The sequence below is a fragment of the Thunnus albacares genome, chromosome 8 (assembly GCF_914725855.1).
Source record: "Thunnus albacares chromosome 8, fThuAlb1.1, whole genome shotgun sequence".
NCBI lineage: Eukaryota > Metazoa > Chordata > Actinopteri > Scombriformes > Scombridae > Thunnus > Thunnus albacares.
Genome location: NC_058113.1, coordinates 8,382,048 through 8,395,222, shown reverse-complemented (window position 1 = coordinate 8,395,222; position 13,175 = coordinate 8,382,048). Strand labels below are relative to the sequence as shown.

Genomic DNA, 13,175 nt, shown 5'->3' with positions numbered 1-13,175 from the left:
CAAAATTAGCAACTAGCTGGTAAATATAGTGGAGCATTTAGCAGCTATAAAAGATATTTCCCTGAGGAGTTGGTGGAGACCAAAACAGAGATAAAAGTAGAGTGAATATTATTGTTTTTTTGTTTGTTTTGTTTTGTTTTGTTCTGTTCTGTTCTGTTCTGTTTTTTTCACTTTTTTAATTTATGGACTTCTAAACTTCAGTAAAAGTCCCTGATTACTAAGCCAATACTGCTGGTTGCAGAGCACAGGATTCAGTCTGTAGCCACTTAATAACAGACTTTTAATTAGATTTTTGAAACACAGTGTCTGATAGTTAATGCATAGGGACAAAATCCTCAGACACACAGGAAGTGCTGAGTTTTATATTTCTACTTGTTTTAATATAGTAGAAGAACGAGGTAGTCAGCATGTGCAACACAGGAGCAAAAGAGTGCTACCTAAACTACCTCAAATTTCACCCACAGGCACAAATAGGAAGAAGACGTCACACTGTTTGATTGACTCTGGGAAGTACAAAGTGCTTCGGATTAAAGATGGAGACAAAATAATGAAAAAGAAAAACAAAAACAAGAACTCACTCCCATAAAATAAAATTCAATAAACATACTAACTGACTACAGCCATCTTCTTCATACTGACTAGGAACAATGTGTCTGCTGCAAAGTTCTACCTCATTAACCCTTTAACAAGATACAACCTCACACCCCTCCTCGCCCGCCGAGGCCAACAGGGAGATCTGAGGTGATCGCCAGGGTCAAAAGTGGAGTGCACCACAGGGGACAGATGGCAAAGACCTGGTCTCACTTTCACACATGGTGCCTGCCACAAAGAAACCCTAAACATCAAAGCCTTATTTTTCTCCAGAAAAACTGAGCTGGATCCAATATCTACATTAAGTCGTTCACGGGAAACTAAGACAACCTTGTTTGTTTTCTCACATAAATGACTTCTGTTTCCCATCAGAGAAATGAATGCACCGTTAGGGGTTGTTAGAAGGTTAAAGATTGGAAACTATTTATGTAAATCCTTTCTTCAGGTTGGTGTTTTTGTGCTGGAGCTGCCGATAGTTAATATGTTGCACCAGCTGTCTTTAAATGTGGCCATGTCTTGATCAATAACTCGACTGTTCTTTTAAAAGTTTATTCCAGTTAAAGTCACCAGTGCACTACAGACCAGGACTTACACGCACACACACACACACACACACACAAAAGACTTGGGAGAGAAGTTCATCTGAGGTATGTTTCACAGGCCTTCACAGTATGTTTAGACATATATACTGTATCCAGATGATAGCAGTCACCTCCTCCTCTAGCAGGTGTCTAGGTCACATCTGGCCTCATGTTCACACACTACCACAACACTGCACCTGAATGGCTGGCAGTGCCCAGGCATCTTAACTGGACCGGCTTATGTTAGCTCTAGAAGCCCACACTAAACCCTCAGAGGTCATTTTTTTCCTACACTGCCATTTGGGGGAAAAAAGGCTTAGGATAAATGCTTTCATAAAGTGTGAAGGATGAGTGTATAAAAAAAGTCCAAACAGAGCACATAAAGATCAACGAATACAATGGTGTTTGTTCAAAGTTAATATCATCTCAGTGAAAGTACTGAACTGAAGTACATGTGCTTCTGGGTGTGGAAATATAACATGTTGCCACAAAAAAACTGAACTTCGGTATGCAGGTGAGCTAGAATCAAACTAAGGTATTAGATGTTGCAATAAAAGGAACTTTTGGATGAGGAGACAGAGTTGCATCCAGAATCTCTGGGTGGCAAGAGGGTGTTGGGTGTATTGTTACATGGAGGCTACAGAATCATATGCATGAAGCTGTACCTGTCTTGTGCCTACATGCCACAGTGTTTGCTGCAAATGAGCAACAAATTGGGTTGTCATGTATTGGCTGCTGTTACAACATTGTTCCAGGGCATTGGATGTGCCAAAGAGCTATGCAATAACTCATCCACAGGAGTTGTCTCGTCTTCTCTAAACAGTAAGGCTGCTCCAGAACAAAAAAATCTCTTAAATGTAATCACTTATTCTCCAAAAATCACCTTTGACGTCATAGGTTACGTGAGTTCTTTTTAAGAATATACAGTCCTAGCTACTCATATGCATATGCATGTGTGCACTCGTGCTCGATGATGATGATAACCAGCCCCACATTGTCCATTACACTTCACTACTGTCCATTACTGCACCAAGGCAGTACCATCTCTAAAGCCATTAGCTAGTAAACATGTAAACTACAAGTGACCCCTGTCTACAGATACCTATTAGTTATGACTCCTGCTGGTGACAGCTGTTTACACAGCTAAAGCCGCTGCTCCTGAGACCTGGCCCCAGTCCAAATAAAATAATATCCAGTTAAGGAGAAGTCAGCCAAGATGTAATACAAGTGCATAACTAGAGGGGGAAAAGAGTGAAGGAATCTGAGAAATGTTAATGGTCTTCTTTTAAAGTGTTATACTTTTTTGCCTAGCATTTGTCTTTACCACAGTCTTGTTTCATTGTCTGGACCCTAAAACAAGATTAGTGAGAAACCCTAATGGGGAGATAAAAGTCAAAAGCAGTCACCACAATTGATGTCCTCTTTTACAAAGAGTAACATTAAAATATGCTGCGATAAAATCATAACAGCTTACAAATTTCCCCCACAATTAGACTTGCACTCTCTCTTTTTACAGAATGTGTGTGCATGTGGATCTGTGTCCTGAGTCTCTGTGGCATGCAGCCAGAGCAAAGCACAGAAACATACATGGGCTTACAATAAGTCAACACAGACAACAACAAGACAAACAACAACTAAGACCACAACCACACGACGACTGGGCCAGTCATGGATTGTATTACAGTGAACAGGGCTGGGCCCATTTGGGTGGAGGCACGTCTTTAGGAGAAAAATTTACAACTCAAATGCATTCCAATGATAGCATTTGATAAAAAGCATCATCCACTGTGCAGCACTAACCGGCGACAGTTCATTTCAGTGAACTGTGACCAAGGAGGAGTGGTAAATAGTGGCATGGTAACACCTGAGATTCATCATGTTTAGTGTTTGTTGTAAATGAATATAAGGAGCAGCCAAAAATTTTACTGCTGAACTAATAACCCTGCACCAAGCTATAAATGGGTGACAAATGAAAGAGAAAAAAACAATTAGTCTCTTAGTTAGGCCAACATGAGCCTCCACAACAGCTTCTCTAAGTCTGTGGCACTCTACTGGAGGGATTAGCACCATTCTACCAAAAGACTTGGTGTTTTGATGAAGGTTTTTCTTTCTAACATCTCCCTCCCAAAATCTCCCATAGGTGTTCAGTTATGTTGAGATGACAGAGCCATCACCATAGCATAGGTTTTTCTTACACTCATCAAAGCATTCTGTTCATTTATTCAAGTTTTTCCTTTAATCTGTCACCAGCCTGGAGGCAATATTACTTATGCAACCCAACTGCAAAATCCATGGAAACAAACAGTGAGATGTAATTGGATTGACAAAATGTTGGATCTGCCCACAAAGGCCTGATTGTGAAAGGGCGTCAGCATTGAGTCTGGTTGTACTCAGATTGTGAAAAAATCCCACCCTCTTTGGTAAAATTGGTGGACACTAACACAACAACCTCAATCTTAAACTTCCATTAATTGTTCCTTTGTCCACTTGAAGGTAATGCAAAAAGCTGTAATCACAACACTGACATATTTATTCAACTTGTAAAGTTGATATGGCAGACTTGTTAGCAGTTACTTACACATCCAGTTATCTCAGAGCAACAGTCATTTGGTGTCATGTTTCTGGCCACCAGAAGAATGTACGTCCAATATTCACTCACATTTAGTCCTGAGAAAAATATGTGGCATTTTAGCTGTTAAATACAGCACTATGTTCACAGCTGCTAACTCTGTCTGCCAGTTTTTGTTTGGTCCTCAGCAGGTAGAGTATAGTGGGCTCATCATATCTTTTTTGCTAAAAAACAGCTGCTGGGAACTCACTGATGAGAGCAAATGGGACTGAAACATAAGTTGCATTTGGTAAGACTAAAACAATGAGCTGAAAGAAGCTAAAATGCTCTGTAGAGCTGAGGGGAACTGCACAGTCTGCTCATGATTGTCTGTGGGTTGTTAATATAAAAATATTAATTAGAACAGATTTAACCCTCTGTAAACTAAAGGTCTTCCTACCTGTGACACTCACAGGTTAGCTGGTTTTGTCAAGCAGGGTGAAGCTAATAGGGGAATTATAGTTAAAATAGGGCAAGGCAGTAAGGAAAAAACACAGAATAGCTTAATATGCACCACATAATACATGTTCAAAAACAGTGAACATCTGTGTTGTTTTTCCACGCTGAAGGACAGGAAAGAGCTGAGAGGCCAGTCATGGATCATGTGCTTACAGCTTGACAAGTAGGATGCTAGCCAGTTAGCTAGCAGTTGTGTAGAAACAGAAGTAATCACACAGCTCATCAAGATGAGCGACAATTAGGGTGTGATCTTGAACAACTCTGGCGGGACTAGCAATACACTGCTGCCTCAAGGCAAAACGATGCATACTCAAGCTTCCATTACATGATTGATCTGCAGTCTTATTGCTTTGCTCTGATAACAGACAGATGCACATCTCATTGAATCACTCCTCCACTGCTGCATGCATCCTCTCTTCCCATCACTTTCCTTCCCTCTGCTCCTTCTATTCTGACCACATACATCTGCAGGGGGATGACCCTCTAAGACCTCTTTACATCTGACATGCACGCTACGTTGCTCTCTCTGTCCCCCCCCCTTTCGCTCCCTGTCTTCCTCTCTCTCCACAGAGGGAGTCAGAGAGACAATGAGCTCAGCATTGAGGCCCAGTAATGACTCCCAGCCTTGTTCCTGATTAAAAACACACCGGGTGCTTCTGCACTCCGCAGGCAGCCATGAGGCCTTCCCCTCCTCACACCACAAGGCCTGAGAGCTATGAGATAGAAGCACAAGCCAACCTCGACACAGTTCCATGCCCAAGAAAACAAAAAAAATCCAATGTAAGCCTTACCCACTGTAGTATTCAGAGCTCTTGTCCCAACTAGTCCAGGCCTAATTCCACAGGCAAGTCTTCATTTAGTCTAAGGGTGCCCAATTACCAACATTAACCCCAACCACAGCCCAAACCATAACAAAGCCATAACAGAGGCCCGCTTACAGTCCCTGGCTTGGGTGCATCTAGGGTGGGGCTAAAATATCCTTTCACATATTTGTATGTTTTTTAAAGTGTGTAGGGTTTATCTTTCACACTGCCTCATGATCATATTGGCAAATCACTTGCAGCAACACAGTGAGACATTCTGGCAAGTCAATGCATCATATTTGCTGTTATTCCACAGATGGACATGTTGCACCAGACAGTAGGCAACAGTGGGGGCTGTAGCACCTTTACCTTTACCTCTCCACGTCCATACATGGGCCGCCAAATTACAGGCGAGCTCCGCAGAGAGACGCTTTATTGCATCTGACCAGCTCACTTCCTCTCCATACCAAAGGCATTGCATGCTGAGCTTTATTTTGATGTGGCGTGTAAGCATAATTAGAGGTCCCATAAAAGCAGGGAGAGGGGGAAAAAAAGCAGTCTTGTCCATCTGTCGAGTGTTAAGGGGTGGGCACGGGGGTAGCGATCAGAGCCCTGTGCCTCCCTGTTGTTAGAGCGACAGCCATTCGAACAGGCATTGATGCAAACAGCCCTTAGCGCCAGACTAGAGTCAGTGTGTGTGTTTGTTTCTGTACACGTTGGTGTATTTTCTCAAGGGGCCTCCTTAAGTTTCGAATTTCCAGGCCTTGCAGATCGATGCAAAATAGGTACTTGTCGGCACGCACACAGAGGAACACACTGACATAGCAAACAAGGGCAGATACAGTGCATGGCCTTTTTTTAGAAACATTAAACATTAAGCATCCTTCCAAGCACTCTTAGATCCCTCAATCCGTACATCTCCTCTAGACATTTAGGGCAGGTGGGAAATCATATTCAATCAAATTAAATATCACTTGCCAAGTTTCATGCCAAAAAGTTGTTTAAAGTAACAGTTTGACATTTTGGCAAATAAGCTTATTCGCTTTCTCTTAATGAGTTAGATGGAAGATTGATATCACTCTCACATCAGTACAGCAAATATGTAGCTGGAGTTAGCAGCTGGTTAGTTTAGCTTAGCATAAGTGGAAGTAGGGCAAACAGCTAGCCTGGTTAACTCCAAAGGTAATCCACCTACTAGCACCTATACAGCTCACTAATTAACTGTTAATGTATCTAATTTGTTTAATCCATAAAAAAACAAAGTGTAAAAATGACAAGTTGCAGTTTTATGGGGGGTTATTTGTTGCACTATTTCTTTGCCAGGAGCAGTGACTTCCTGGAGTCACTTCATTTTTTGTATAGATCAAACAAACTTCATATAACGTGTTAATTAGTGTAAAGGCGCTGGTAGCTGGATTTTTGGATGAGCTAGGTTAGCTGTTTCCCCTTGTTTCCAGTCTGTATGCTAAGCTAAGCTAACTGGCTTCTGGCTGCAGCTGCATGTTTACCACACAGACATGAGAGCGGTAACAATCTTCTTATCTAACTCTTGGCAAGCTCGTGAATAAGCATATTTCCCAAAATGTCCAACTACTGCTCTAACTTTGATTTGGGTACTTTATTTTGTAAATAGCAAATGGGAAATTGGTCATTTTTAACAATTCCCATGATCAGATTCATTGGGGGGAAAAACACAATGGATGCCCATTGTATCCACATCATTACCTCTAAACAGCTCTTCACTGAATTCTTTTAGAGGTGTGTATTAGTAATGTGAGAGGTAAGTAGTCTGGAAGTGCATTTCAGTGTAAGCCTGAGGGGCTCCATCTCCGGCTCTGGGCAGCTCTCCTACCTGTGAAGCCCTTGTATGAGTCATTTTTTCAAAAATGCTCCTTTTGTGTTGTTGTTTTATGTGTGGCACTTAGAAATGATTCCCACATTAGAATTTTTATGGCCCAATAAACCTGAGAGATTTGGAACAAATTGGCTGGTCATATTTAGTAGCTTTATAAGGAAACGTATTAAGGTATAATTGCTTTGGGGTTGGGGGGGGTTCACAATTGAGAGAACGAACATAGGTGAGGGTTACAAAATCGCCCTCGCGCTCAGGAGGGACACTGCGGTTTTTGTCTGCTGCTCGGGAATTTCCAATCACCGTGAGGAAATATGGATTGTATTATAAGATTTTATATAATAAGTTCATTTTATTTCACATTTCCGAAAAATGAACTTTTACAGTGTGGTAAAAATGTAGCCTGAAATAAAAACATCTGTTTGGCATTTGGCTTTGCCAGCATATGGGATCCTCTGATGACAATGATTGAGGGTGGAAGAGAAGATCCCCTCGTGTATTCCCCCGAAAAAAGAAAAGAAAAGGAGGGACCGAATCCGCGCACAATGAACGAATGTTTCTTTGGTGTGATGTGATAGATGGAAGTGTGCAAAAGTGTTACAAAACAAGCTTTCTCATCCTTGTGAAATAGATCCTGCTTGAACATGGAGCAACACCCCGAGAGATTTATACAAATCCCCCGTCCCACCTCCCTGCCTCACTCAGTTCCTCCTATATAAACGCATGATAAACAATCATCAGGCTTGTTTAAATTCATTAAGCTTAATTGAATTCTTCAGATAATAGGTAGACTTGGAGAATAGATTTTTTTTTAAAGCAAAAACAAAAAAAATTGTGAAACAGATCATCCTCACTTTCTCACGTGGGCCCTGAAAGAATCTCTCTCTGTGTCTTTCCCTCCAGTAGAAAGTTCATGCCACTGCATGTTTTTTCCTCTGCTGGGGTTTTCAGCAGTGTAGCATGGCATGAGCGCACTGAGGAGCCTTTCACCAGCTTCATCTGATACCGCTGTGACTTGGAGTAGGAGCTGCGCTACAGGCCAGGATCGACATGCATGGGTTAGTAGGTCAAACAAGGAGCTAGTCTTTCGACAGAGTTCGGAGGCTGGGTCAGACTAATGTGATTTATCAATATAGCACATAAGTGAATCATTGTCCTAAACGGCCACAATAATCCTCAAGACAGACTGTGGTCATGATTGGTCGACGAGTTAGGAGTTGGTGGGTGGAGGTATGTTTTCTCTGGACTTGATGTCTTGATTAGAGCATCAGGAAAATGCACCTGCAGGGTGTCCGTGTATCTCTCTGCTCTTTTTCTCTCTCTCTCTCTCTGTCTCACACACACACACACACACGCACGCACAGATTTACACTTATCGAGGCTTGGCTGATGGGGCCTGGGAGAGAAAAGACAGAGCTCTGTTCCTTGACGCCGGAGCTCGGGCTCAGGTCAAGACTCGGCTCGCTGTAATCCCTCTCAGGTGATGCTGTTCACATTCAGCCGTTTCCAGCTGATCTGCTTAAATATGCCTTCCTCATCCCCTAAAAAGCCCCCACCTCTCCTCCACCAGCACAACCACCGAGGACGTTGAGAAGGAGGGAGGGCTACTGCTATCCCACGCTTTTCAGCTTTTCCATAAAGCGATCAATCTGCGGGCAATTCGGTGCCTCGTGTGAATAACAAACTCCTTCAGTGTTATGGAATAAAAGAAAAGTCAGGACACAGGGCTCTCATCACCTGGATTAGAGTGGCATCATGTGAGAATGCCTTATAAACAGACGTACCATCTGCAGGGTTTTTTTTTTTTTTTTTTTTAACTTTTTCCAAAGGCAAGAGTGGCAAGGTCGGTTTAAAAGCAGCCTCTTGGAGTGTTCCCTCTCCTCCCAGTTAGGCACTTAATCAACGTATTATATTGCACCAAAGTGCTGGGTTCCAACATTAACACTTACACCCACAAACCTGGGACTTTGTATAAGCTTTCAGCGCACAGAGGCCCGATTTCCAGGCCTTAGAAAGGAGAGGTCACTGTGTTTGGGAATCTGAATCGCTAATTTGCATCTAGAGAAGCTCTACCTTTTAACTTTACACAGACAAAAAAAACATTTTCTCATCTATTTTATCAACAAACTCAAATCACAAAGCCAGTTTACAGGAGTAAAATACCTAAAAATGTTATTTTTCCTCACATTCTCACTCTGTCTGTATCATTGTGATTCCTACACATCGTGACTACTTTCTGTGCCGTCAAAAAACACACCGCGCACCCCCTTGTTGCCAGCTCTCACCAGTGGTACAAAATGTCATGCATCTCTGATCTCACTCCCTCCACCCTTATAGACTGCGCCAGTTTCATCTAATCACGTTTGCCCTTCAAAACATCTGGGAACACGGTTCAGTAACAGATTACGCCGTTGAATGTGATCTGAAACATGCTGCGGCCTGCTGGGAATTCAAATTTGGGATTTCTGGGTAGATGTGGAAGGGTTAACGGTATCACATGGCAACTTTTCACCACTCTGACTGCTATTACCTATTCATTACCTGTTTAAACGTCTGGGGGGCCCACTGTGTATCCCTATTCCTTCAGGCTGCACTAGTACTCAAGCCTGATTTTATGTAGTCAGCAGGTGGCATCATTAGCCAGAGAATAAAAATGAAAAGTAATACCCTTGTGTCTAGCTATGATATCATAGCAGGGCTCATTGGCATCGTTTCCCTGTTTCTAGTGGGCAGGATAGGGGGTAAGGAGGTGTAAATTTAATATGTTTTGTCATCTGTTTAACATGAAAAAAAAACATGTATATGTACAATTACCACAGCCAAATGGGAGGTTGGGTCATGCCATGCAGTGTGTGAGCAAGACAAGATCAGTCCAGAAACCACACAAAGATCCCAATCTTGAGTACGCTCATACATCTCAGCGGGCTGGAGTCGTACGCAATGGCTGTTTTTCTCCTTGACATCCCCTAATTATAATGGCATCTAAACCCTTTACACCTCACTCGGTCATGTGGCTACGCGCACGCAGTATATCAACGGCAAAAGTTTTTCATGCATGTCAAAATGAAAAAGACATTGTTAAATTATGCAGGATGTGTTTTGTTACGCATAAAACAGTTATGCCTGGGGAGCGGAGTGTGGCCAAATTGGGTTTCAAACGTGTCTGGGTCTCAACACTCCTGAACGGTTTGGATAGTTCCCTGCGCATGCCAGACAGACTGTATATAAAGCTGTCACAGGAACCTTGAGGGCTAGAAAAATATTCAAGCATTTCTGGGTCTATTGGACAATGATCTCTTACACATGCTTCTTTCAATATAACCGTGATAAATAAAGGAAGGAAGCAAATACCGAAAAGTTGGCCGGCTGCCACTGCTTGCTAGAATGGCACTTTTGGCCCAAAGTGCTGTTCCCCCCAAAACACACAAACACATACACGCACGCACACACACACACACTCAACATTACTGTAAAGGCAAAACTTGTACATATTTGCATGGGATTAGTTTGACAAGTGTAACATCCGTTCTGAGAGCTGGCGGTAACAATGTGTAGCTTATAGTACTCAGCCTAAAGCTGTTCTTGAGGTCAAATGTGTAAGTTAACCTCTTGATCTCATCCCCACTGGCTAGCCCACACCACCACCCTCCCTCGCTCTCTCTCTCTCTTTCCCTCCCTCTCTCTCTCTCACACACAGCACACAGATAAACAGGCACCTAAAGACAAAAGCGAAGACTGTTTTTGCTCCTTTATCATCCTGCAGATTTAAACAGTTTCCAAAAAAAGAGTGATCGCGCCAAGAAAATTACATTCTGTCTCCTACATGCTATCTAAGATCACACAGTCCTTAGAGAAAGAAACACACAGAGGAGCTGAAGAACGTGTGTGTGCCAGTACCCCGCAGTGATTGCCTGATTATTTACAGATGGGCAGTGGAGGGCTTGCAGAGTGTGGAGGTTCCCCCTGGCACGCAGCGCATATGATTAAATCTGTGATTGCCTTACAATTTACAAGACCCCCCTCTTCTCTGACTTTAAATGAGTTTTTCTACTGTACTAACACACCGCGCGGACTGTTGCTGGTGCCCGGTAGTTCGCCGCATGCCCCCATCCCCCCCCCCCCCCCCGTGCGCAATTCAGATCAAGTCTACTCTCATGGTCACCCTGAGGATCTTGGTGATATGTTATGTCACAGGACTGAGGGGGGCTTGGCGGGGGCCACTTTTCGTAATCCCACTGTCTCCTCATTCATTCAGAGCATAGAGTAGTATTTACAAAGGGGCTGATCCCCTCCTCAACTCCTGCGCCTCCGCTGAGCGATTGTTATGCGGGTTTCCTACCAACTGTTCAAAGTGGTTATGAGATCAATTAAAACCAGCTTAGGGGGCTGGAGTGGAGATGTGCAATTCATAGGCCAGGGGAAGGGGAATCCGTATCTATTCATTAAATAACTCTCACAATACGACCCCCTCCCCTTCTATAAGCCGCCGCTCTCTATAGACGGATCCGCACCAGCAGCTTTTTAGCAGTTTCACATGTAAATAATATAGGTCGCCCTTTGTTGGGCACTTTGGGGCCACAACATCGGGAAGTGGCGTTAATAGCCCGTCTGACAGCATGTTTTAAATACGATTAGCCAATTCACTGACGTAACACGTTTTAGTATTAATTTTGAAGAGTCACACGCGTGGCCAATTTTGCGCACATTTTACGCATTAGCTACCGACTCTGAAATAGTTACATAATGTGGAAAAATATTCTTTCGAGAGGTTAATAAGTTACATCAGGTGTTGCAAGACTGGGATGTGTTTTAAATATAGAGTACAGTTTTCTTTCCGCGTGATTTTCTGGAATGTTCATGAATTACAATCTGTGGCGGATCGGTAACTCTCACCTGTGCGTTTTCAAAATCAAACAGAGGTAGTGATCAATATTTGATTCAAATCACATTGTTTCTGACTTTCCGCCTGCTCTGTGCGCTCTGCGTTCTATCGGAACCTACAGAGAATCCATACATACATATGAGAGGGAGACTTTCGCAGAATGTGTGTTAAGGATTGTTGCCGTTGCCTCCTGTAACCCAGACAAACTCTTAAACCATCTGTTAAAGTCACTCCCTGGATGCTGCTGTAAGACCTGTAGGCTATAACCCCGTGTTACCTCTTTTGTTTCTCCTCCAGCGGTGCGACGGCGCCTGACAGTTGCTGTACTCCATACAGTTCAATACGATCAGGGCAAATGAGAAGAGTCGAAACTGCATCTGGACGGCGATCTGTTGTTCGGACTCCAGTAAAAAGGTGCCAGCAGGGCTTGGGATGAATTCTCTGACTCTGTAATGTCCTCCTCCAGTTTCTTTAGTCGACCCTCAAATGTGTCAAACATCAGACGAGATGCGACATAGTATCTCGTCGCCGATTGGGATCATTTTATGAAGCGCGCTGATCCTCCAGTCAATAAAAGTGTCCGTTTTGGTGCGCTGCGGGGAGAATAACAAAGGAGGTTACTGTGATAACAGTTGTAACGAAATCAATACCTACCTAAAACAATGATACGTGGGGTGAAAAAAATTAATAGCTATACTGTGTGTTAATGTGTTGGAACAATCGCAGATGTAAAGGCAATGCGTACTGCTCAAACGCCCCCTCCAAAAAATAAGCGCAACCGTGCGTAATAGTCGCCAAGACGCTCCGTGAAATAACGTGTTGGTCTGATACCTTGCATCAGATGAAGTGTAATTCCGCTCCGGTCCACTTTTAGGTTCCCTCTGAGTGCAAGTGCGGCTCGGGAACATGCAGCATCCCTCTTTGTATGAGAAACTTGTGTCTCCAGAAGAGAACAGAGGTCCGAGGAGGAGGAAAAAGGTGGTGAGCAGGGGGGGATTTCCTCCTCTCTGTAAAAGCTTAGATTCCGTTTACCTGCGTTTCCTCACTCAAGCTTGTCCCGTCCGTGTCCTGTAGCGCAGCAGAAACAAACTCACATGTGTTGCTTTCTTTAGAGGGGGTGAAAGCGGAAAACGAGAGCCGGTGAGTGAGTCTGCGTTTTGCGCGCTGCTGAGATTGAGCGGTGACTGACTCCCAACTGGTCCTGATGCTTGCTGCCTTTTTCCTCATATAGCGTCGTGCTGCTGTCACGTGTGGAGACTTCTAGTTTTGTTTCTTCTCATTTAAGATGTTGAAGATGACATTTCGTGTAGTCCCCCACCCCCCTCGCCCCCCCCCCCTCCACCCCGCACACTCACCCACACTGGCCGGTACGAGGTTGCCCCTGGGTCCTAGTGAGCGC

At 43.5% G+C, this 13,175-nt stretch overlaps 1 protein-coding gene across 2 annotated transcripts in view; it reads right to left on the bottom strand.

Annotated features, from left to right (window-relative positions):
• The window catches only part of rspo2 (R-spondin 2), a 67,639-nt gene that overhangs the window by 50,258 nt on the left and 4,206 nt on the right, over window positions 1–13,175 (bottom strand). The window contains exons 1-2 of one of the 2 annotated variants that reach the window (XM_044359027.1): window positions 12,608–13,069; window positions 12,054–12,369 (exon numbers count right to left, since the gene is read on the bottom strand). In XM_044359027.1, the coding sequence (XP_044214962.1) occupies window positions 12,054–12,153 (100 nt within the window). In that variant the 5' untranslated portion in view covers window positions 12,154–12,369; window positions 12,608–13,069. Of the gene's footprint in view, window positions 1–12,053; window positions 12,370–12,607; window positions 13,070–13,175 lie in introns of those variants that run through there. The other variant, XM_044359026.1, reaches the window with a different exon arrangement.